The following is a 25,055-nucleotide window of genomic DNA, read 5'->3' as shown; positions in this document are numbered from 1 at the left end:
AATTTCTTTCCTTGCCCAGTTTGTAATGGTGAAATGAAAATATTATAGTTTATCTCCTAATTTTTTGGACAAATCTTCCTTCCCAAACAAGGGAATTTGAATTTGGAATTGGGTTCGCGATCTCATGGTATGTTGTGCTACGGTTGCACAAGGGCGCGATGAACCTATGACCCCACTTTCACCGGGAACAAGACAGTTTAGGGAAAGTTTTAAAGATCGCGCTGATCGAGATCGCTGCGATGTCTCGGCAGAAGGGGGCGGGGTGTAGTTACCGCATTCTTGCAGCGAACAACCTATCTGATTCTTACTCACTCACTCACTGCAGCAGGCCCTTCCCAAGAGGTGGGAATATTACAAGACTCTTTTCTTTTCTTTGCTTTTTCTTCTTCTTCTTCTTTTTTTTTTTTTTTTCGTTTTCGGTAAGTTCATCCGTCGCTCCTTACTTTTCTTAGTTCTAGTATTCCTTCAATCACTTTTTAAAGAGTCTTAATCTTTTAACGTCGCTGAACTTTTAGCCTACTTACCTTTCGCAGTAATTTACTCCCGATGTGGGCGGTTTTATAATTGAACATAATACCTTCCAGTATGGTCTGTCTCGTTCTGGGCCCTCCTCCTCATCTTAGTCATAGTAAATTATACGTAATATGTTATGATCGCACCTTCTATGAGCCTGAACAACTGCCTAAAACGATTTTATTGTGTCTTTGTAAGGAAATCATGACAGCTGTCATGTTGAGAAGCACTTTCAAGTTGTCATTCAGCCCAACATATCCTTGTTTTTGCTTATCCCTCACCCTCAACGATCGAGAAAACAAAAAAGGCAACGGGAAAGGCAACTGACTAACAGATGTACATGAACTTCCAGACAGCGTCCTCTATGCACACTTGCACAGGGATCCCTGCTAGTCAAGTTTCGCTTATGCTTATCAACCAGACAGAATAGTATAGAGCAACAAGCAGCGGCCGATGCAGCTCGACCGAACACCGGCGGTACATACCAAGGCTGTGGAGTACTGTAGGGAGATCGGAGAGTAGTCCCGATCTGTTTCATCCAAACAATAACCAAATTGAGAATTTCCCATGCGAAAATCATTATATGCATGGAATACAGTGGCCGGGATATAGAACCGAGACGCTGGGACTTATCCGGTGGCTAACTTACTCATACTACTTACCAACTGTCGCATTATAACCAGGTATCTAGATATTGGCTTGGTTTTGTGTTAGGTGGACAATATAAGATTTGGCCAATAAAGGTAATACTACTTGCGCTCATGCCATCATGATTTGGTTTGGTTCATGACCTCGATCTCTGATCGATGGAACAACTATCGCGTGTTCGCCAGTCGGCGGGCGCGCGCGCGCCCTTGCATTAGCTCGCCTCGCTCATGGCTGGTCCAATCACGGTCATGAGATTGCAAGATTGTGGCTTCTTTCTATCTGTCAGTTATTGCACATATATGATTGCATTACATGCCGCCTTGTGTGCGCTGTATACTCTACGAGTCATATCGGTTGAGATAGGTAAGATATTGGGGTAAAAGAAGCTCTAAGGGTGGTGGCGGCGTAAGGGCGCTCGGACCGAGTCATAAATTAACATTATTCATGTATGGGGTAAGTAGTGCGATGTTGTCAGGTTGGTTGATTGACATCATGACAGCTCCGATCATGCCGATGTGCATTATTATCTATCATTCTGACATGTTGACATTTTATTATCATGTCATGTATTGGAGTTGAATACACTACGTACTCCGCTTTTTCCTTATCATGGTTTGCGTCCTTGCCTGGCGTTTCCTTATGTTGCACAGCAGAGCTCCTTGCTGCTGCTGCTCCTTTGGCAATTATTGGCTTCGGTTAAATTATGAGGGTTGTCAACGTTAATTAACTGAGATTGTGTCATCGCTGGTTGAGACTAAGACTGTTGTGATGTGTCTGTTGATTCAGAGTAGTAATATGTGCACTATGGGAATTTATGCAATCTTCCTCAATGGCAGTAGTCGCGTGCAGCGTGAATGTCAGGTATGATTAGAAGGTTTGTGGAAGGGACCTGGAAGGCGCTTATAACAGGCTTGATTATGCTTATGGAATATTACTTGTAGAGTATTATATTCCAATGCTAGAGGGTGACAATCAAACAATAACTAGGGTTCCTAAATCTTTCTTGAAGGTAAAGTAAGCAGTTCCCCATCAGTAGCTAACAACCCACTGCTGCTGTGACTTTTTGGTGATAATGATGGATTACTGGGCGGACGACACTAGTATACGCTTCCCTTAACGAATCCAAATTAGGACGTCACTACTCGAATACACAATGGCATAATTGTAAAGTTTCATCCATTATTATACTGGGCAACTGTTATCTGGTTGACAGCCCATGATCACATGCGAGCATTACCGCTTTCAGAACACCTCCGATAAGATAAAGGGTATCGCAGTGCCATCACGTGCAGTCGCGCTCCCCTCCTTTGCCAACAACTACTTGTAGTAACACATCAAGTTCCAGTCCATCACCATCATCATCGTCATCATCTTTGTTACATCACTGCTTAATGCCAGTTACGAGACATTCACGAATTGAAGCTCACGATACGACAAGAAAATCTAATTAAGCCAGAGCACATCCTGTGGCGAGTGTTCAGTTTACTGTCAACCAACTTGTCATCATCTGCTCCAATTATTCGCACTACTGAGTTGATCTATCTAACCAGTTGCCTGCCTGAAAATGGCTCCTCCACTTGTACCCCTCGCTGAGATTCCGACCGTTTCCCTTCTATACAAACTCAAGCGCTTGGTTCCAGTCTCCTCCCCGCTCGCGCAGCCTTCCAAGGCTTTGAACGACACCATCTCTCTAATCCGCAACGACATCACAAAATTGGATGGGGTCGACTGTATCGTGAATGCAGCCAACAAGTCTCTACTTGGAGGAGGTGGAGTAGATGGTGTCATTCACCGCGCCGCCGGACCTGGTCTGCTGGAGGAATGCCGCACCCTTGATGGCTGTGATACCGGTGATGCCAAGATAACCTCTGCATATGACCTTCCGTGCAAACGAATCATTCATACTGTTGGACCTATTTATGATCTTGAATTGCAAAGAGGGAGGGAGCGCCCGGAGTCTTTGCTGCGCAGCTGCTATCGCCGCAGTCTGGAGGTTGCCGTGGAGAACAACATGAAAAGCATCGCCTTTTCGGCAATCAGCACAGGCGTGTACGGCTATCCAAGTGAAGTAGCTGCTCGTGCCGTCCTCGACGAGACACGGAAGTTCATGGAGATTCCGAGCAACATTGGCAAACTAGAACGGATCATCTTCTGCAACTTTGAGCGCAAGGATGAGATAGCCTACGAGAAGTTTACTCCGTGAGTCATGACTTGCCCTGGGTATATTGGTGGCATTGGTATGGCTAACAGTAATAGCTTGTTCTTCCCTCCAGAAAATCAGGGTGCCCCTAGCGCCAGCAGCGACCGCGAATCTCAACTCGAATCTGACGGTGAGTCTTCGAAATCGGCGGAGATGCTCGCAGCAAAGCTTCCCGACCCACCGACCGTTGATCCTGCCTTGAACGGAGAACCGGAGACTAAGAAGCAAAAGGTTAACGCGGACCAGACCGAACGTAGCGGTAGAAGCTACATGGAGGATTTCTCTATCAGATCTGACGATGACTGGGAGGAGGTTGACAAATCGGAAGATGGCCGCACGGAGAAACTGGACGATGAGCCCGTTGAGGTTGATAGGCCTCCCTCTGCGACTGATGTGCAGAGCGTTCAGTCCAGCGGGATCATTGAGATGGACGGTTCCAACACTTCAGACAGTGTGCTGGCAAAGGATTGGTAGTCGCCTGGCTCCGAGCCGATCATGAGATAGTTAATGCATTGAGTGATGCAACGTATGCTTTGAGCTTGGCGTTGAAGGGATTGATTAATGGGTAGCGCTTATCGACATGCAGCGCGGTTTTAAATGAGATATCATCCTGGTATGTGGCATGTCTCTACGACTGGGCTTTCACTTCTCGGCAGCATTGTTTTTGTCTTTTAAGTAGTATTTTCCCCAATGGTGACATGCTTTATGTGCTATTTGACCGTTCATTCAAAGAGCGTGAAGTAAACTGTTTTGAAGAAGGATACCAGGGTAGTAAATTGACCATCGCAATAACATCTTAAATTGCGACATCCGTAACAGCCGTCACATAGTATACAATCCTAGAGCTACGCCTCAACACTAACCAGGCTACAATGTGCATATAGACTATATAGGTTAATACTCTTATTATCGCTGACATACTTGCCTAGGATGAAGCTTCTAGAGAGTAAACAAGTCAGGGTATACAAAGCAGGCCAACAGACACGATGACGTCGCTACCCATCCCGTGACCGCGAAGAGGGAGTTTGTACTGTTTGTGCCGTGTCTTACCTAAGGATAGATTGATCAGGGGCAATGGACCCGCTGATTGGCCTCACCGCTTGCGTGTCCCGCTTCCGGCGGTGTGTGAGAGTGGGAGAGAGTGACAGGCCGCCTGTCGTTGTTGTTAAACTGCCGCCTTCCCCTCCACGTTGCCTTTTCCTTCCCCTGGACCCCCTGATTGTATCTATTTAAATCGCTCACTTCCTCTTCGCATATTTGTTCTCTACCTTTGTTAGACTTCATATTATTTATCACTAGTCATCATGTCTGCTACCTGGTTCGACCAACAGAAGAGGTCCTTCGCGGACGTCAAGATCGATGCTGCCAACGACAACGGCATCTCGACCACTGAGTTCCTTGAAGCTGCCGAGTCCCTCACCACTCTTTTCGGTATGCCATTGGTCGCGTCTCTTGATAATAAAGTAACAGTGCTGATACTCTTCATTCAGATGTTCTCGGCTCCAAGGCTTTCACTCCTGTCAAGAGTGATCTGACCAACAACATCAAGGTTCGAACATACATAGTACCCCGCAGTCAGATGCTATCGGAAGCTTACCTTCTATCACAGAAAGTCAGGGAGAGGCAGCTGGCTGCCCCCGCTGAGTCTGAGACCCTCCAGGCTCTTGTTGTCAACGAGCTGAAGACCAAGAAGCACGTCGCCTCTGAAGGTCTGCTCTGGCTTGTCAGGTATGTCTACCTACCCACCCTCCCCCTCCCCACTGTGCTCCAGCGGCTATTGAGTCGTTGTATACGTGCCACTTGAGTTACACATGCTAATATACAATTTGTCCTGTGCTACAGAGGTCTTGACTTCACCGCCCAGGCCCTCCGCCACAACCTGAACAACGGCAGCACCGAGCTGTCCGACTCCTTCCGTGAAGCCTACGGCAACACCCTCAAGCCCCACCACTCCTTCGTTATCAAGCCCATCTTCTCTGCTGCTATGTCGGCTACCCCCTACCGCAAGGATTTCTACGCCAAGCTTGGTGAGGACCAGGCTAAGGTTAACGAGTCCCTGAACGCCGAGGTAGTGGCTCTTGAGAAGAACGTCGCCATCCTGAAGGAGTTCCAGGGCCGTAAGGAGGCGAAGTGGTAGATATAGGGAACATTTGTTCATAATGTGAGGAATATCTGGCATATTTACTGGGCGCTTTTTAAAGATGTATATATTTTCTAAAGAGTCTGAGACTCCTTGCATGATAACTAGATTTTTGAATCGCGCGAAATTGGTTGCTGAGGCCAGATCGTCCTAGCTACTCTGTGATGGACGCTGGAATAAACAATCGTCTATTTTGTGTCATCTTTAGACATGTCATCATCATCATCATCATCATCATGGCTATCCTATCAGCATGCAAGCATACAACCCACTTTTTGAAAGAGAACTGAAACCGAAACCCAGTAGTAGTGGTTATCATCCGTTGCAGACGTCTCAACCCATTCCCCGCCCACACTATATATCCCACTAGGATGCTCCCATCCCTTAATCAACAGCCCGTTAGCGCTACTTTGGCGCCGTCATAACTGTGGGCCCATTCCACTTCTTATGTCCTCGAACAAACCAGTCAATCACCGCGAATAACAGAGCGACGCCAAAAACCGGAGCACCATAATTCATGCCGCTCGCCGTGACGGGCTGAGTTTCAGGCCACGGAAGGAATACCGTAATATAAGTACCGTACAGCATGGCAAAAGTATTAATCGGAACACCGAACCTCCCCAAGTTAAACGGGCCATAGCGGATCTCACCCGGGAAGCGAACCCGCTTGATCAGCATGAACAGAATCGGGACCAAATAGGAGATATAAAGGGCGAGAGTGTCCAGCGACAAGACGGCATTGAATGCAGCCGAGGAGCCAATGTTGATCAGGGCAATCAGGACGGTGATTGTAGTCACTAGGAAAAGAGATCGCAGGGGGATCTTGTATCGAGGTGATACATGTGCGAAGAACGATGAGAAGGGGAATCCCTCGTCGCGAGCAAACGCCCATGTGAGCCGACTGACTGATGCTAGGACGTTGAAGGAGGAGTAGCAGCCGGAGAGGAGGATCGGGAGCATCATTGCGCTGGATGCTGCTTTTGATCCGGTTTGTGCGTAGAATATCTCAATGATGGGGTATCCTGTTGGGGAGTCGAGGGCTTTTTGGAAGTCACCCATGGTGTATAGTAGGGCTATGGCGAAGCCGAAGGCAAGGACGGCGTTCACGCATAATCCCCAGACCATTGAGCGGGGGACGGCTCTGGGTGCGTCGTTGACTTCTTCGGACATGTGGATAACGCCGTCGAAGCCTGTTTGGGGGTTTTCTGGGTTAGCATGCAGCGGAATGCTTGATAGGTAAAAGGAGACTCACTACTTAGGGTGAACGCCGCTGTCAGCAATCCAATTGAATATATGACTCCCTTGTTGTGCCATCCACTCTGGTCGGTGACGAATTCAGTCCACACAAATTCGTTCGTGTGTCGTTGTCCTAAAACTATCATGACGACCATGATGGCCGGGTATGATAGGATATGGATGACACCTGATAGCACTTCGACCGGTGCTAAGAGGCGGCGCGCAAAGATGTTGACCAACAAGGGCAGGAAGAGGACTGCAAATACTAAAAGAGTCCCATGCCATCCTTTCGGCTCGTAGGAAGGGTAGTTCTGCACAAGTAGTCCCTGAATCTCAGTGCCGACTAGGTATGGCCCAACGGCGACATTGGCCCACCATGCTATGACCTAGTATTCACGAATTGGTGTCTGATTAGAGTGTGTTCACTGTCAACTAACTTCGGCATCGGTTTACTGGCGGCTTACCGTGACCCAGCCTGTCTTGGTGAAATCACGTATTAGCCATTGAAATCGAAGCCAGTTGTCAGAAAGGGGAGTGGCTCACCTTGGATGAAGCTTAAGAAGCGAGGTGCAAATGGCGCGAGCTCATACGTCCAGTGATACTGAGCACCGGCAACGGGATTACTGTGTACAGCGGTTAGGAAGACGAATTATGACGCATATTATTCTCATCGGAGGAGTCCACTCGTACATTGATGCCATCTCTGCCATAGACAAAGTCAAACATAGGGAGCCAGCGAAGGATAGGAGCATGCCGTAGACAATTGCGACTGGACCACCGTTCAACAGTCCTGCCTGAAGACTGGATCCTAAAGATTCCCAGGATGCTTGTAGGGTTGCGGCAAATGCTAGCATAGGTAAGAAACCGAGATATCTCTGTAATATAATAGCACTCAGTGAGATAAATAGCTTTATAGCTATATAGAAATTATCTGCTCACCTCAAGTCGTGGTTTCCCTCGATACTGATAGGAAGATGGGGGTGGGGGATCCTCTATGCTCATAGCATGAGGCCCTTTTGCGGGACTAGACAGCCCTATTGGATTATTGTCGTATTGCATGATTCGCGATAATCAAAGTAAAAGTGCAAGATAGGGCAGTATGCTCGTTTCAGAATGCTAAGCCAGTAGAAAAAGCAACATAACAGAAGGTCAAGGATAAAAATGAAAACACAGAACACACAAATCGAGCGGGATAGCTTTGCATTTAGGACAATTAGTGGACGAAGCTAATTGCTCTATGCGATGTAACTAAGCATGGGCGATATATTAATCCCTGATCGTAACCGGCCGGCGGCTTTAGCTACTGTAGGTGGTAGCCACCATCCCGAATTAGTGCCAGACTGGTATGTGAACTAAACAGGGATTCTATCCTTTTGTCTCTCATTGCTACGCTACCGACACTGATTGCGCGTTCACATAGGCCCTGAAATCTTTTTTAATGTACTTCTGGTCTGAGTACTACGCATAGTGCGGATTGATCTAGACCGGGTGCTCCAGAGCTGCCCTTGTCGTTGTTCTATTAAATAGCAATTAACATATTTGCTAGATTCTTGAAACCAACAAAACCCTGCAGTTATGGCAAACTCTTACCAGTCGTAAATGAACCATATCCCTGCCAGCCTTAGCGCTGATGTAACATTAAGCATTTATATATGGAGGTAGCAAGAGTTCCTGTTGGTTCCCAATCTGTCTGCTTCTCCTTGAACCATCGATGTTGACAGTGCTCTTTCTAGCATGTTACCACGGCCATGCCATCTTCATCATCATCTGAGCTTCTACCACCCTTGGAAGTAATAACACCTTGGAACAGAGGCCCAGCAATCACACTCGTGGCATTTGTCTTTTTCTTCGTGACTTTGATCATCGTCGCCGTCAAATTTGGAACTGCCTTATACACAAAGACAGTGCTCTTAAGCACAGATACACCTCTGTGGATTGCCTTAGTACAAAGCCCGTTTTCCCCTCAGAGAGCACGACTAATACTTCTTATTGCCAGATTATTGCTTTTATTCAAACTCTACTTACTCAATTTGCAGTTGACCATGGGCTTGGGAAACATGCATCTTCTCTTTCCACTGCTGACTTCTCCAAGTACAACAAGGTTAGCTGTATTTCCTCCACTTACTGGTATGGATCCTAATGCTTACTTGTTCGTTGCTTGTATCAGCTCACCTATGCCGCTCAATTACTTCTTATTCCTGTCCTTTCACTTTCAAAGCTGTCCACCTGTCGATTGATCCACAGGCTCACACCAGGTCAGCGCATCAGACGAGCCAACATGATTACCATCATAGTTGTCGGCATATGGACTGTGTTTGCAGTTTTTGCCACAGCTCTTCAATGCCGACCACGCTGGGAGTATCTCCCTAGCCAGTGTGCCGGGCAGGTAAGATTTGTGATCGTATAAAGTATTCCTACCTAACCATATCCAGGGCGCTATTAACTACCCGATCATTATTATCAACATCCTCACGGACTTGGCCCTGGTGGTGATTCCACTTATCATGATTTGGAGCGTGCAAATGACATTGCAAAAGCGTCTTCAAATAATCGCTTCATTTACCACAAGACTTGTGTAAGGGAACTGTGTCCATGAAGATATTTATGGCTGAATGCAGACTAATGATCATGAAGCGTAGTGGCGGTCAGTATCACTGAACTGGTGTATCTTCCGACATATCTACATTCATCCGATCCAACATGTAAGTGTTTCCGGACGCTCAACGCGGCAAAGGCAGCAGAAACATTAACATTCATTTCACAGGGACAATTGTTAATGTGGACATTTGCAACGAGTGAGAGAAGGATCTTTATCGCACCCTATTCGGTCGCAGCTAATGTTAGAACATCGCAGACTTATAATGTACCTCAGCATCATAGCAGCCTGCATGCCTTCGGTCTATCGCATCCTCAGCAATCTCAAAACCGGGTTGAATGGCGTCCATATGTCCGAGATCGAACTCAGCACAACTCAAGGAGCCACAGGTTCCAGAACCAAATCCGGAAACCCAGGTGGTTACAGCTCTCGGGCGAGAAGACGCTCTGCTTTATTTCCAGGCTTCCGAGCTACTGAATTGTTCTCTAGATTTGATACGACGCAGAACGGACTGGGTACCATACAGGATGATACAAGTCGCAGAAACAGGGATGATGCGGAGAGCACAGAAAGCACTAGAGGGCTGACAGAGGATCAGCCACCGGTTGATGGGGTCAGGAAAACGGTGGACACATATGTAGAAGTTAATGATAATCGATCATGACGCTTCTTATAGCGGTAATAGATGTGTATATATCAAGGGAAGCGAGACATTAGCAAATAAACATGTGTGACTGAACATTGCTTTGATGCCTATGTGCAGCGCGAGCACACAATGAGCCAAATTTCTGCCTCGTGCTTCAAAAACAGCCCTCTTAGAAGCAGGGATATTTTTTCTTCCTGGGGAGTACAATTACGTGGACTCAGCTCAAGCCAAAGTGTCTGCGGGTCGGTGCTAGCGAGGATCCCCTGCTTAGCTCTACATAGGTGAGATTCTAATCTCCACTTTCCCCTCCCCATCACGATGAAGCCATTCGAAAACAACAACTTGGGGATAGAACAAAACCATTACAAAATAGCATTGGCTAAGAGCTGATTTTTACGTAGTAAAACCACAAGGCTTACATGATTACATTGAGAACCAAGTTTCAGGGAAATCTAGGAGCATAGATCCCTGTCAGGCCTCCACACTACTACTAGTACTACAAAGCATCACTAGATCATCCACTAGTGGCTGGGTTACATCCGTGAGCGAATTAATGGCTGATATTATACTCTGTACTCCATATTTTGACTTTCCTCCAGAGTATCATTCTCTTGAGGCATAAGGTAACACCTCACCCGGGCTAGTGAAGTCTTCTCGAGGACTTTAGGGGAATGTCCTTCATTTAGGTTATCATCGCCATTGCCCATATCACAAGATACATTGTATGCACGTGAGAAAGCTGCCTGCAATCTCGCTCAACGATATATATTGTCGACTGCTGAGTCACTTAGCATAAAGCCTGCTACTTACTTGATTAGTTTAGATTAGATCGTCCCCCAGTTTGCGGGTTCGGTCGTTTCAGGTGTAAATAGCAGCTAGTACCACAGGAAAGGCTAGAGTAGCGAGCATCACTTGTGCTCTCTACGCAGCCTTGTAGTACGCTAGCTAGGCTTTCAAAATGAGGCTAAGCTTATTCCCAGCTTATGATGATCAGCGAAGCTTTGATGTCTCTTTACAGGCTGTATTTATGTACAAGCTTCACTAGAGGAATGGTCTACGATTATATATGCTGCCCCCCGCGGGCCTAAAAAGGCTCTTGCTTCCTTGGTACTGAAAAACAATATAACGTCACCTGTCCTGAAGAATTCTAAGCCATTTCATGCTAGCTTCTTGCTTGCGTCGAAGGGGACTCAGTTGTAAGGACGGCTTTCCGAAGAATACCGTAATTTGGCTCGAGACATTCCTGAAACTTACTTCCATAGTATAGCGGCCTAACTAAGAGCGAATCGAGTTGGTTACTGTTCACCCTCGTAGCATGCTCAAAATTTTCACATATTGATTTGAAAAGGTGAAGGATATAAACATCTGGCGGAGTTCTTTCTACTACAGTATGGCACAATTTCTGCTTCGCGGCAGGGCAGTCAATTATGAATATTCATGCTTTGCTCAGCAAACACTGATCAAAACCACTAACCTTCACCAACAACTCGTAGATCAGGATACAATAGCTTGTTGGCAGTGTCTCAACGGTGATACCTTCTGATCATGTCGTCGTCGAGTCGAAAAATCGCAATCAAGATTTTACTTTCCTTAGTCTGTGGTCAGGTCTTTACTTCCTCTTGTTCGTACAGAATCATCCCCTTTGGGCTGATGCATCATGGCAGTTGATTCTCAGATTTAACAATTTATAATAAACTTTGATATTATATATAGCGCACTTCGATGCTATTCAAGATGGACATCATTTATTGCAACACATTATGTGGTGAGGGATCTTGATGCAATCGGGTGTTACTCTGTTTCGTAGCAGTGAGAGTTCTTGCAGATTAGTGACAAGGCTTACATCCCACAGGAGCTATGTGTATGTAAAACAGGTCTAAAATTTTTTGGCTTCTGATCATACGGTTGGAAGCCACTGATGGCTTGTGGATTCAAGTTCATCTCCCCGAAAGGGTCTTCCAATGACTTGATTGTGAGCTGAACAGTCCCCTTTGCAGTCGTTAGCTATCGGTCAACGAAAAAGTCAGGCCTCGAGGGTACCAATCCTCCAATGCTTTAGTACGTGTACACGATATGGCTGGAGGGTCTCAGGAGGCACGAATTCTAGACGAAGCGGTTGCTCGTGGAGGCATATCGAGATAGCACACGACCTCAAGATTATCGATATCACTACTAGAACAAGAAGAACAAGCTGTTAGGGGGAAGATCGCATACCATGGTGTGCAATTGTTCAGTATAGCGCGCGGGATACTGTGACCCGCTTACATTGATTTTAAACCGTGAGAGAGGTGTAATGAGTGATCAGTGCCAGCCTCATGTCAGGCTTCTTTGCACGTTGTTTTCCATAAATGAACTAGACTACTGTCTGTAAATCTGTCTATTGGATACGGTCCTGTTCGGAGGAGCTCATAAAACCTGCTTCCTTTCATTAGTCTAATGATAGATGAATCTTGGCAGTTTTTATTCTCCGAGAGACCCTGAGCTCGTCTATGAAGAAAAATTGAGATATCCCTGATATGTCCGTCGCTATGGTGTCCACAAAGTAGTTGTTCACCGAGGGGGTTATCCTCGCAGTCGCACTGAATGGCATTTAATCCCTATCAAAGAGCGAATCTAATAACCATTGATAACAGATAGGCCCCACTCCTTTGACTTTATAAATAGACTGACACCAAAGCCATATTTGACGGCTAACGGGTCGGTGGGATGTTACCCCTCGATCGGATGAAACAACATGCTAACAGCCAGCGTTTCAGACATTGGATGTCAGCCAGAGATATTTCTGCAAGTGATAGAGGATGAGCCGGTGCCAACGGTTAAACATCGGGGCCGCACGTAACGGAATATATCCGGCACCAGTGGGAAGAACACGATAATCGAGATGTCTTGGCGTTGGAGTCTGGAACTTTTCGGGTATTCACGAGCTCGGAAATGCCGGCAGCATGTATGTAAGCTTTGATAGATTGTTGAATTAGCTATCTAGGTGCTTCTAACAAAATAAAGCCGGAGAGGTCTTTTGTGTGGGCGGCCTGAGTGCCAGACACGTGAGTACGCATACACAGGTAGTCGCCTCAACAGTAATTAACAAGATCGACCAAAAATAGCCTCCAAAGCTAAATATTTATTTTGATCGACGTATGTGATAGTATTTCTCGCATGTCAGGGCAGCTCAACCCGTGGTTTCAACTGCGATTATTCTTTGCTGCCACCCGTGCCTCTGAACCATGGACGGACCGAACCATGTTCCTGGAAGAATATCTCCACAGAGCTAGCTCCATCGTCAAGTGCTAAGATAGGATGACAGCATGCACTGAAATTGGTATCACCACCGATACTTTGGCATGATCGACGCAAAGCATTCCCGAAATAGATATAGTACCCATGACGGTAGGGGCCGATTTTGTTTAGCCAAACTGGGCACTGGAAATCGGCAGGTCCAGCTGGTCAGGTCGGCACCATGGAAAGTAGATGGCGAACTACAGTGCGATCGGAGCTCTAGCTGGGTTTGGCAAGGCGTCTACTATGGTAAAATCTGAAGCCTTAGGTGGGCGGTTAGTCTTGGGGCTAGACATGTTAGCGTGAACTCCTGAGCTAAGGCCCTAAGCGAAATGAGAGATGATGCTAAATCCGTTCAGTCTCCCACACGAAAGACCATGTCAGCTGGAGATTTGATGGGCGAGGTGTACGTTGATATTGACCAACGATGGGAAATCAATTATCTGTCGTGAAAAATAGGCCTGGGAGTAGCTAATTATATTGCTGTTACTGCGGAAATGTGGCAGTTTTCCATCCTCTTCACGACTATTGGATCGGCAACATCTGATGCCTGGATAGGTGTGGGGATACTGGGGCTGGCTTGCCGAACGATGAAAGGGCAAAGAGGGGGAATCTCAGCACGCACGGTTCCTTCCTTCCTTCGACACTTCGACTTCCGTGCCGTGTCCAGCGGGAGCATCCATTCTGGCTACTCTACACTCTAGGAATGCTTGTTCAAAACGTGGATCTGACTGATTAATTGTTTCCTGGTGCTATGGGCACCTTAGGCATGGAGGGATAAGAAGAAGAAAGAGAAGGAGGAGGAAGAAGAGGAGAAGAAGAAAAGCAACATGCTTTGTGCTACTTTGTAGCTATTGCAACCAACGTTTGCTTTTTCCCGTGGACTAAATCTTCGGGAAGGACGGATCTAGAATTTCTAGAGCCCAGAACAAACACATTCTGTTCCCAGGAAGGCAAGTTGTAAAACAAGCGGACTGCGCTGATCACCATGAGAACAATGAGATCCCGGCCAATCATTACTCTATCGAAGATAGGACAAAGCCCTGGCTCTTCGAATCGTCGGATTCGCCCCTATCTTGATTCTATCTTGATTGACATCTTGCTCATCGGGAGTGGATTGGAGATCCTTTGCCGGTTAATGTAGAGTGCAGCAGCCATGGGGGATACTTTTCTGTCGTTTCGAGTTTGGTGGATTGTGGGCGACATTATGTGCTTGCTGTGGTGATCCACGCCCGACTCACACGCTATAATAAATAGTCTAGGCATGATGACAGGGAAGTCTCTAGGAGACCAATAACCTGGATGCATGACAGGGAATCCTCACGCGGCGGGGGGTCTTGAGGCAATCTCATTTTTCTGCAGAGTCCACCAGGGTCTTGTCTTCCCTTCGTTCTCGCAGGCTCAGGGAGGCCCAATTGGCAGGGTCCAACAGACAAAAAGAGAATTCTGGTTCATCGTCTATTGTTTCTGCGCATAACACACTTCAGTTGCCAAATATTATAATGTAATCTTTTCTTGGTATTCATCGCGCCCAGGCCCCTTGGGGCAAACGTTGCTGCGGCAGGGTGGAGCCCAGGTGGGCTAAATCCCAAAGGGCCCAAACATGTCACGCAGCCCACCTGCTCTCTGGTGCAGTCGGCACAGCACATAGCCGATTATTCCTCTCCTACATGAATTCATTTCTCGATCTTTAAAACGGAGAGCAAGTGACTGTCACCGAAAACCCACCTCGGAACCAAGCACCCACTCTGTCCCTATGGACTCCGCTATGGCCCAGGTACATTTGCCGTTACTGGCAAAGGCACACGAAATGGCTGCTTCAAGCTGCCTAAGGGTCGATCCAATGGATCTTGTTTCCTATCCTATAGGATCCAATGTCAAGGCTCCATACGATGATAGTATCCAGATTCCAGATAGACTCATGTGGAATCATGACGAGCAAAAGTTGCCAGACAATCAGCCTGTTGTTCAGTATTCAGCGTCCGCCACTATAGACCTCGGTACCAGATCACAGGCGGCTACTGACCCGACAGCCGATATTGTCTGTCCCTCCTACTAGCTCTTATATGAAAGTCTAACCCACGTACTCCGTAGCACCAGAACAAATGCCGTACATTTGGAGTGATCCTCGATGGCAAACAGAGAATCCAGTCCTCTCCACATGGCAGCATTTAGACTTAGACCCGGGTTCCATCGGCATTTCGGACACTATCAGCTCTCTCGTCATTGGGCGGTTGTGCTGAGCAGACGGTACTTTGTTAAGAATCTTATGCGTGGACCAGCCTTTTAGCGTCGAACCTTTTCCCCCTTCCAGGCTACCCCTAAAACGGCTGCCAGTTGGGTTATATATCCACTTAAATGACAGTTACCCCGGCCTAGGCTGCCTCACACTCTCTTCCTCCCACACCAGGGGAGACAATGTCACCCGATTCCAGCCTGCGACCTTCGTTGATTGTAGCACTCACGCTGCTGTGTGCTCCACCATGATCGAATTCAAGGGCCGCAGTGAGTCAATATTCATCGTTACTGTGGTTTTCTTGGGGATATCCTTCATTGCTGTATGCCTACGATGTTTCGTTCGGCTGCGGCTGGTGCGCGCATTTGGGTGGGATGATGCGCTGATGGTTTTCGCTATGGTATGTACTATCGGCGCTTCCAACAAGAGAGTCTGTTAATGTTAACTTTGATTTACTATAAGGGATTAAATATTCTGTTTGCGTTGTGTGGTATTACTGGCTCATTGTACGGCATGGGACAGAAACTCGAGCAACTGGAAGACGGCTATCTTGAAACCGCCCTTTTTGTAAGAACACTGACTATCACGTCGAATTCTCTCGCTTACATTGAGAAGTGGTGGTGGCTAGGTCAAACGAGCTACGTCGTGACAGTGGTTGTCGCCAGGATTTCCATTGCGCTGGCCCTCCTCCGTCTTACTGTTTCCAGAGTACACACAATCCTCTTATGGTGTGTGGTAGGCGTGTCGATCATCGTGGGCCTCGTATTCTGGTTTATGTTAACCTTCGAGTGCAAACCGGTGTCACACTTCTGGCAACGCACCAAACCCGGACACTGCATGTCTATTGATAAACTCCTCGACATTGCCTACGTATACAGTGTCACTGCGATGATCTGCGATTTCACACTTGGATTGCTACCTATTTTCCTGGTGTGGAAATTACAAATGAGTCGCCAAACCAAAGCCGCGTTGGCGGGTATCCTGAGCTTGGGTTGCATGTAAGACGGATTGGACACAAACCATTCATGCACGATCGCTTGCTAATACTCGCAATAGTGCCAGCGCAGGTGTCATCGTCCGTATCCCTTTCCTTCCCACCTACAAAGACGCCGAGTTCCTCTGTAAGTTTGACAGTCAGCCACACTTACCAGGCTTCGTAACGCTAATGAGAGCAAAGACGCAACGACTCAAATATCTATATGGTCCAATGTCGAAGCGGGCCTCGGGATTACAGCAGGTTGCCTCGTCACCCTTCGCCCTCTCTTCCGCTGGTTGGGCGGAACCAGCTACTCTCCTACACGCAGCAAGAAAACCTCCGGAAGTATGCCGCTCTCAAGTATGAACGGTCAACATGCCTCGCGAAGCGAACATACCACAAACTCGACCAAATTCTGGCGTCCGGATCTGAACCCTGACGACACTAGGGCTATTGTTACGACCGTGCAAACAGCTCAGGGAAGCCCGCACAGCAGTCAGGAAAATCTCAATCCGAAGCCAGGCGCTTGGGACGGGGTTAATGTGCATAAGTCATTTGTTGTCACGACGGATGAGGCCTAGAAGTTGATCTTCTATGCTACTTAATCTATAATCTTGATAAGTTATAGTATTTTCATTGTCCATATCGTATGTGGTATTCGCGTCCTCAGACAATTACTTGAAAAGGCTATGCGGCATAATCCATTCTCAGCTCTGGCACAACCATCTTGACTGCTTCGCATCGTGATGTTAACGATAGTAATCTATCACATGTCATGGTCCCGAACTGGATTTAACAATAGAGCAACTGAACCCCTGGCTTCCAGTATTGAGGGTTAAATATCAGAAGATCATTATTTTATGTGAAGTGAACCTACGAGAACTCCGTGCACATCTTGGCGTCTTCATATCTCTAGCTACCAGTGCCTATCACGAGTATTAGCTAGGCCTAAAGCCCGAGGCTGAAGCTTCGGTGACTTTCTACGTAGCACCTCAGCGCCAACTCGCTAAACAAAGACGACGGACTTGAGTAGCGTAGGCTCGATTTGTAAAGTGGACAAAATAGTCAAGTCCTCACCATCTGAATGGATCACTCTTATCAGCATACCGAGTAAAACTCCGTAATCATTAGTAGTTAGTTGCTATCAGGATTGCCTGCTTATCGGAACCAGCGAAAGTCGGGAAAATCCAAGCTCCGTCCCGGCACGTGGCGGCGACCAATCGCGAGCAACGGGGCCTTCCGTACGTTCAATCCTCGGCGGCGAATCCCAAAATTATACTGTCGAGGTGGCTTCTTCGCGCTTTCCTTTTCGACCTGCACTTCGGAGATATACTGGTGGCTTCAAGGCTTTGGGCCCTTTATTTCCTATGGTCTATTGAAGCTTTCTTGGTTTCTCAAGTTCGCGTCGTCTGGCCCGCGTCGTGGTCATTCGAGTGTCACCATGTGAGTCGAGACACCTTTCGCTGTATCGCGTGCATTGACCGGCCGCTTACTGACAAGTTGATGATGCCCAGGCCAGGACTCGTCGAAGATCCCCAGATCAAATACTCCTCTCTCCATAACCCCCTTCCCACTCAGTTGCACACTTATGTATGGCCGTTCCTGGTCATCTGGCCTGCATTCTTCGCCTTCTATCTCTCCCCTGAACGCTACGATACATACATTCAAGGTCAAGAATGGACCTTTGTGTATGCTGGCTCCATTATCACGGTCCAGTCGCTTTTGTGGCTGATGACGAATTGGAACATCGATATCCAAACACTGTTCACCACTACTAAGGCTAAATCGATCGACTCCGCTCGGCTTATCAAGGTGATTCCCGCAGCTAATGCTGGTTCGGCTGAGGTCTGCCCATTGCTCTTCGACACTAGGGGTGGAAAGAAGACGGTCTCGTTCCTGTTTCAGAAGCGCCGCTTTCTTTACTACCCTGAACGCCGATGCTTCGCCCCCTTGTCCTACGTCCTCGACGCTGAGCCCAAGCCTGCCCTCAAGACCTTCCAGAAGACCCAAGGTTTGACCACCAAGGAAGAGGTCGAGCGTATTCAGCACCACTATGGCGATAACACGTTTGATATTCCTGTGCCGGGTTTCGTGGAACTTTGGAAGGAGCACGCAGTTGCGCCTTTCTTCGTTTTCCAAATCTTCTGCGTCGGTTTGTGGATGTTGGACGAGTACTGGTACTATTCTCTGTTTACCCTCTTCATGCTTGTCATGTTTGAGAGCACGGTAGTGTGGCAGCGCCAGCGGACGCTCAATGAGTTCCGGGGAATGAGTATTAAGCCGTATGAAGTCTGGGTCTTCCGGGAGAAACAATGGCAGAAGACTACCAGTGACAAGCTCTTGCCCGGTGACTTGATGTCAGTTAACCGAACCAAGGAAGACAGCGGTGTGGCGTGTGATATCCTCTTGATCGAAGGAAGTGTTATCGTTAACGAGGCTATGCTCTCTGGTGAGAGTACACCACTTCTGAAGGAGTCCGTCCAACTGAGGCCTGGCGACGATCTGATCGAACCGGATGGATTGGACAAGAACGCATTCGTACACGGAGGAACCAAAGTCTTGCAGATTACTCATGCAAACACCACATCTGACGATATTGCCAAGTCTCACGATGGTTCCGGTATCCTTCCCACACCCGATTCTGGCGCGCTTGGTGTTGTCGTGAAAACCGGTTTCGAAACAAGCCAGGGCAGTCTCGTGCGTACCATGATCTACTCAACCGAGCGGGTGTCTGCCAACAACGTGGAAGCACTGCTCTTTATTCTATTCCTGCTTATTTTCGCCATTGCCGCCTCATGGTATGTTTGGCAGGAGGGTGTGGCAAAGGATCGCAAGAGGTCGAAATTGCTCCTGGATTGTGTCCTTATTATCACCAGTGTCGTTCCTCCTGAACTTCCTATGGAGCTCAGCCTTGCTGTCAACACTAGTCTGGCCGCTTTGAGCAAGTTTGCTATCTTTTGCACTGAGCCTTTCCGAATTCCTTTCGCCGGCCGGGTTGATGTTGCCTGCTTTGATAAAACCGGTACTTTGACCGGGGAGGATCTTGTCGTCGACGGTGTTGCCGGTCTGACTCTTGGTCAGGCAGGCGCAAAGGTTGAGAAAGATGGTGCCCATACTGAACTCGCCAAGAGCAGCGATGTCGGACTCGATACGTCTCTGGTTCTTGCAAGCGCTCACGCACTCGTGAAGCTTGATGAGGGCGAGGTTGTTGGTGACCCTATGGAAAAGGCCACGCTGAAATGGCTTGGCTGGACACTAGGAAAGAATGACACCCTGACCGGCAAGGTCTCGGTCACGGCTTCTCGGGTTCCCGAGTCCGTCCAGGTTATCAGACGATTCCAGTTCTCTTCCGCACTGAAGCGTCAGAGTACCATCGCCACGATTGTCTCCGATGATCGCAGCACGCACAAGAAGGTCAAATCTACCTTTGTTGGTGTCAAGGGTGCCCCCGAAACCATTAGGTCTATGCTTATTGACACCCCGCCGAACTACGAGGAAACTTTCAAGTACTTCACTCGTAACGGCGCTCGTGTCCTTGCCCTCGCTTACAAGTATCTCTCTCATGAAGCTGAACTCACTCGCACTCGTATCAACAACTACACCAGGGAAGAGGTGGAATCTGACCTGATCTTCGCCGGTTTCCTCGTCTTGCAGTGTCCCCTGAAGGATGACGCCATCAAAGCCGTTCGTATGCTCAACGAGAGCAGCCACCGTGTCGTCATGATCACTGGTGACAATCCTCTGACTGCCGTGCACGTTGCTCGCCAAGTTGAAATTGTGGATCGTGATGTATTGATCCTTGACGCTCCCGAACACGACACGTCAGGGACCAGACTGGTCTGGCGCAGTATCGACGACAAGCTCAATATTGATGTTGATCCCACCCAGGATCTCGATCGCCGTATTTTGGAAACCAACGATATCTGTGTCACGGGCTACGCTTTGGCCAAGTTTAAGGGCCAGAAGGCACTTCCTGACCTCCTTCGTCACACTTGGGTCTATGCTCGCGTTTCCCCCAAACAGAAGGAGGACATTCTTCTTGGTCTCAAGGATGCTGGTTATACGACTTTGATGTGCGGTGATGGAACGAACGATGTCGGTGCCCTGAAGCAAGCCCATGTCGGTGTTGCACTCCTGAATGGCTCCCCTGAGGATCTCACCAAGATTGCTGAGCACTATCGGACAACGAAAATGAAGGAAATCTACGAGAAGCAGGTTTCCATGATGCAGCGCTTCAACCAGCCGGCTCCGCCCGTGCCTGTGCAAATTGCACACCTTTACCCTCCAGGTCCTAGCAACCCTCACTATCAAAAGGCCATGGAGCGCGAAGCGCAGCGTAAGGGTACCACCGTCCAGTCCGCGCCGGCCCAAGCAGAGGCGATTCCCACCATCACGTCTCCTGGTGCACGTGCTCTGCAGCAATCGAATTCCAACTTGACTCCTCATCAGCAGCGCCAGCAACAAGCCTCTGTGGCAGCTGCCGGGTTTGCCGATAAGCTTACTACTTCCATGATGGAGCAGGAGCTGGACGAGAACGAACCCCCGACCCTCAAGCTCGGTGATGCCTCTGTCGCTGCACCCTTTACCAGCAAATTGGCAAATGTCGTTGCTATTCCCAACATTCTGCGTCAGGGTCGCTGCACACTGGTCGCAACGATTCAGATGTACAAGATCCTTGCCTTGAACTGTTTGATCAGTGCCTACAGTCTGAGTGTTATCTACTTGGACGGTATCAAGTTTGGTGACGGTCAGGTGACTATCAGCGGTATGCTGATGAGTGTCTGTTTCCTGTCAATCTCTCGTGCAAAGGTAGGCGATTAAGAATCACATTAGAGATGCCTGACACTAACTATCTACTGCAGTCTGTTGAAGGTCTGTCGAAGGAGCGCCCTCAGCCAAACATCTTCAACGTGTACATCATCGGCTCCGTGCTCGGCCAGTTCGCCATCCACATTGCCACCTTGATTTACCTGTCGAACTATGTATACAGCATTGAGCCGTGAGTTCCCATCTGCTTTGGTATAGGTCCTGTAGTGTTTATAACTGACTCGGTCGCAGGAGACAATCCGACGTTGATCTGGAGGGAGAGTTTGAGCCGTCGCTTCTCAACAGCGCCATCTATCTTTTGCAGCTTATCCAGCAGATTTCGACATTCTCGATCAACTACCAAGGCCGCCCCTTCAGAGAGTCCATTCGCGAGAACAAGGCTATGTATTGGGGTCTGGTTGCGGCATCTGGTGTCGCCTTTTCTTGTGCAACCGAATTCGTGCCTGAACTGAACGAGAAGCTCCGCCTGGTCCCGTTCAGCACCGAGTTCAAGCTGACACTGACTGTTCTGATGATTATCGATTACGCGGGATGCTGGCTTATTGAGAATGTGCTCAAGACGCTGTTCAGTGATTTCCGGCCGAAGGATATCGCTGTGCGCCGGCCTGACCAATTGAAGCGGGAGGCAGAGCGTAAGCAGAAGGAGGCTGGGCAGCAGTAGGCCCATTAAAGGCAAGAGATATAGACCATGGCTGGTTAGAGTAGTTGCATTTCTTGTCTAGATATATAGGTGCTGTTGGTTGAAAGCAAGGCGTGTGAGACCTTGCTAATATTGAAGGATGTTCATAGAGAGCAAGCTGTAAGTTTAGGTTATCTTTTATAAAGATAGAGGATGTCAATTTCAAAGACAATTCTCGAACATGCAGGATGGCAGTAAAAGTAATCAATCAGCCGCGACTAGTGAGCGATCCGGACATGCGCAGACTGAACTGTGGGGATAATCATGATGGCCGGTGTTGATGCCTCAGGTGTACAATCTGTCGGCGGGCGATAAGCTGCGGATTAACTCCTGACGCTGGGCTGGTGCCTGTCTGGCACTCTCGGCTCCCTTCCCTTCTTGTCTTTCCCCCCTCTTAAGCTCCACCCCCGGGCAAGGCTGAAGTCGCAGACTCCCCTTTCATCCGCCAGTCCCCTGATCCTACGGTCTGTGACCCCTTGTGGGATTCCGATTCTCATGCTCTCTTAAATTCCAGTCATCATGCCCCGGAGGACGCTGGGTGGAGGTCGTGTTCTTGGCCCCGCGAACGCTCGTTCTCCATCGGCATTAATCCCGTCTCCGCAGCCCAACAATCCAAGACATCTCACCTTATCACCGTCCGCCAGCAGCGTTTCCTTGAATTCACAAGCCTCCGCATCGCAAGTTTCCTCCGAAGCTCAGGATCTTACGTCGCGCATTTCCCTCGAAAATGGTTCTACCTCCATTCCTGCTGCTCCGGCAGCTGCCGGAGCTCAGTTAGCCTGTCCGATCTGCAGTGAGGAGATGGTATGACCTGTCCTACACGAGTCTCTTATCGGGATTCCGTTTCAATCACTACCAGACATGCTGACAAAAGCAACAGGTGACACTGTTGCAATTGAATAGGTACCTCGCTTGACGCTCGCGATATCTGTTTCCCTTTGTACATGCGATTAACACGATTTTCAGACACCTCGATGACGTCCACCAGAACCTGGAAGACGATCGGCAAGATGAAGTCAAGGACTGGTTCAAAACCCAGATGGATAAAGCCAAGCGATTCCAGCCACTCGCAGTTTTAAACCAAAAGCTCAAAGGCTTGGACGTGTTCGAATCCAATGAGAATATACATCCTTTTGCGGGTCCAAGTCGGCCTCCTGGGCCTCTCCCGGCGCATCCGCCTGAACCCCCGAGAGCACTCGACCCGGACGACGTTATAACGAGGGATCACTGGCAGGGTCGCACCCTTTACGATGTGTGCTTGGAACCGTCGTGTGGAAAACGACTCAATGCTACAAATGGTTGTGTCAATTGTCGCAAATGCGGAAAACTGTTTTGTGAGGATCATACGATGTATCAGATGAAGCTATCCAGGTCGGCGCAACATGAACCAGTCAGGGGACTATGGTGCAGGGTTTGTGAAACTTGCTACAAGTCGAGGGAGGGCTATAACGATCACAATGGTAGGGCCTCTTTTCTATTTGAATAACCACAATGGGCATGGGATTAACTCTGTTCCAGGGCTGGTGAGAGACCGCATGAGTGAGTTCAAAGCGATGAGGAAGCAGACAGTTGACAAGGACTTGCTGGAAGTTTCTCGCTTGGAGAAACGCTTGACTCGACTGACGCAGCTGCTTGCAAGTTTGCCTGCAGAGCAGATTCAGTCGAGCACAAATAAATTGTGGTCAATCTCATGGCAGGGTGATCAACGAAAAGCCCTTGAGCAAACTATAGTGAGTTGGCAGGATGACTCAAGTGTGTCCCGGTGTCCGTTCTGCCAGCAAGACTTTACCAGCTACACTTTCAGAAGACACCACTGCAGGACTTGCGGGCGAGTCGTATGTGGTGATCCAGCAACTGCATGTTCCACGGAGGTCCCTTTGAGCATTTCACCTCGTATGTCAGATCTGCGAAACTTCCTATCTTTCGGTTATTGACTGGACATAGTTGCAAAAACACCAGCAGAGAAGTCGCCCCGCACGGGCGTGATTAACGTCGATATCAGACTCTGTAAGGAGTGCCGTTCGACCTTATTCGACCGGCGAGACTTTGAAGCCGACATTATGAGGAAGCCGCCAGCTGTGCGAGCATATGAAAACCTCACTCAGTTCGAGAGAGGCATTCGGATTTTGCTCCCTAAATTTCAGAAAATACTGGGGGCCTTGCAGTATGTACTTTCATATTTATAAGCGCACAAGAGGATCCAGCAACCACTGACATCCAATCACTCTCAGAGATCCCAGGCGGCCTCCATCTTCTGCGCAGATTGCAGAGGCTTCAAAGGTCCGTAAACGATTGACAGATTCGTTTGCCCAATATGACGTCGCTGCTCGCCGAGTTCGCGATATGCAGACAGATTCCCCCACCCAACAGCGACTACAGAAGGCTATATACCAACAAGCCAGCAATTTCCTTCACCTTCACATGCTCCCTCTCAAATCCTTACCCAGGGTCCTCAAACATGCATCTCCCAACGGGGGACTGTCGAACTCCACAAGCTCCCCCGCTAGCCCTAGCCCTAGCAACGGCTCACTCGGTGGCCCTCGACGGCAGGGATCCGCTCTTGCGTCGATAAAATACGGCAATCTTGCTGCTAGTGGCAGCAATGCCAGTCTCGCTAGTGACACCAGCAGCGCGGTTTCTGTACTGGAAGCCGAAGAAAAGTCCCTTCGGGAGCGGCTGATCGTACTGGAAGAGCAGAAGTTCTTCGTATCCGAAATGATTGCAGATGCAAACAGACGCCGCAAGTTCGATGAGGTTAGCAGTCTTGCTATGAACATCGAAGATCTCACCCGAGAGATTGATCGAGTCAACTGAATGCTGGACGGCTTGGACTTTGAGGGCGTTTACACCGGTGCTCATCAGCAAGCCTGAAGATTTTGATGAAAGACCGGAAATCTTCTCTTGACATTCCATTGCTCGCTATTACCATTTTGGCTGCAACCACAATGCCAGTCCCTTCTGACAGCATTTTCTTATATATGATCTTGGCCACAGCGCGGGCGCGGCGTTTGCGGATTGGTTCAATGATGAAAGTTGCATAGCATGGGCGTTGCGTTGTATGCATATGATCGTATATACTTAT

At 48.4% G+C, this 25,055-nt stretch overlaps 7 protein-coding genes across 7 annotated transcripts; 6 read left to right on the top strand and 1 right to left on the bottom strand.

Annotated features, from left to right (window-relative positions):
- Nucleotides 1–2,725: 2,725 nt before the first annotated feature.
- Nucleotides 2,726–3,835, top strand: AKAW2_10823A (macro domain-containing protein; the record flags this gene model as incomplete). Its single annotated transcript, XM_041691468.1, has 2 exons — nt 2,726–3,360; nt 3,418–3,835. The coding sequence occupies 2 exons, from the start codon at nt 2,726–2,728 to the stop codon at nt 3,833–3,835; spliced, it is 1,053 nt and encodes a 350-aa protein (XP_041537543.1).
- Nucleotides 3,836–4,665: 830 nt separating this feature from the next.
- AKAW2_10822A (GLTP domain-containing protein) lies at nt 4,666–5,498 on the top strand (the record flags this gene model as incomplete). Its single annotated transcript, XM_041691457.1, has 4 exons — nt 4,666–4,792; nt 4,852–4,910; nt 4,971–5,089; nt 5,204–5,498. The coding sequence occupies 4 exons, from the start codon at nt 4,666–4,668 to the stop codon at nt 5,496–5,498; spliced, it is 600 nt and encodes a 199-aa protein (XP_041537542.1).
- A 408-nt stretch (nt 5,499–5,906) lies between these two features.
- Nucleotides 5,907–6,892, bottom strand: AKAW2_10821S (uncharacterized protein; the record flags this gene model as incomplete). The annotated part of the gene is made up of 2 exons (XM_041691446.1): nt 5,907–6,691; nt 6,754–6,892. The coding sequence occupies 2 exons, from the start codon at nt 6,890–6,892 to the stop codon at nt 5,907–5,909; spliced, it is 924 nt and encodes a 307-aa protein (XP_041537541.1).
- A 1,593-nt stretch (nt 6,893–8,485) lies between these two features.
- AKAW2_10820A (uncharacterized protein) lies at nt 8,486–9,997 on the top strand (the record flags this gene model as incomplete). The annotated part of the gene is made up of 7 exons (XM_041691435.1): nt 8,486–8,680; nt 8,734–8,838; nt 8,905–9,123; nt 9,170–9,312; nt 9,372–9,439; nt 9,502–9,532; nt 9,592–9,997. The coding sequence occupies 7 exons, from the start codon at nt 8,486–8,488 to the stop codon at nt 9,995–9,997; spliced, it is 1,167 nt and encodes a 388-aa protein (XP_041537540.1).
- A 5,741-nt stretch (nt 9,998–15,738) lies between these two features.
- Nucleotides 15,739–17,048, top strand: AKAW2_10819A (putative integral membrane protein; the record flags this gene model as incomplete). The annotated part of the gene is made up of 5 exons (XM_041691423.1): nt 15,739–15,891; nt 15,954–16,058; nt 16,107–16,489; nt 16,548–16,612; nt 16,669–17,048. 5 exons carry the CDS (start codon nt 15,739–15,741, stop codon nt 17,046–17,048), a joined length of 1,086 nt encoding a protein of 361 aa, XP_041537539.1.
- Nucleotides 17,049–17,908: 860 nt separating this feature from the next.
- AKAW2_10818A (ion-transporting P-type ATPase SPF1) lies at nt 17,909–21,955 on the top strand (the record flags this gene model as incomplete). Its single annotated transcript, XM_041691412.1, has 4 exons — nt 17,909–17,910; nt 17,982–21,276; nt 21,330–21,466; nt 21,526–21,955. Coding segments are annotated over 4 exons (3,864 nt in total).
- A 537-nt stretch (nt 21,956–22,492) lies between these two features.
- Nucleotides 22,493–24,787, top strand: PEP7 (putative vacuolar segregation protein (Pep7); the record flags this gene model as incomplete). The annotated part of the gene is made up of 6 exons (XM_041691401.1): nt 22,493–22,777; nt 22,854–22,876; nt 22,940–23,433; nt 23,492–23,866; nt 23,918–24,137; nt 24,205–24,787. 6 exons carry the CDS (start codon nt 22,493–22,495, stop codon nt 24,785–24,787), a joined length of 1,980 nt encoding a protein of 659 aa, XP_041537537.1.
- Nucleotides 24,788–25,055: the final 268 nt, after the last annotated feature.

Source organism: Aspergillus luchuensis, chromosome 1 (assembly GCF_016861625.1).
Source record: "Aspergillus luchuensis IFO 4308 DNA, chromosome 1, nearly complete sequence".
Classification (NCBI taxonomy): domain Eukaryota; kingdom Fungi; phylum Ascomycota; class Eurotiomycetes; order Eurotiales; family Aspergillaceae; genus Aspergillus; species Aspergillus luchuensis.
Note: the sequence above shows the minus strand (reverse complement) of the source record. Positions and strands in the feature narration are given on the sequence as shown.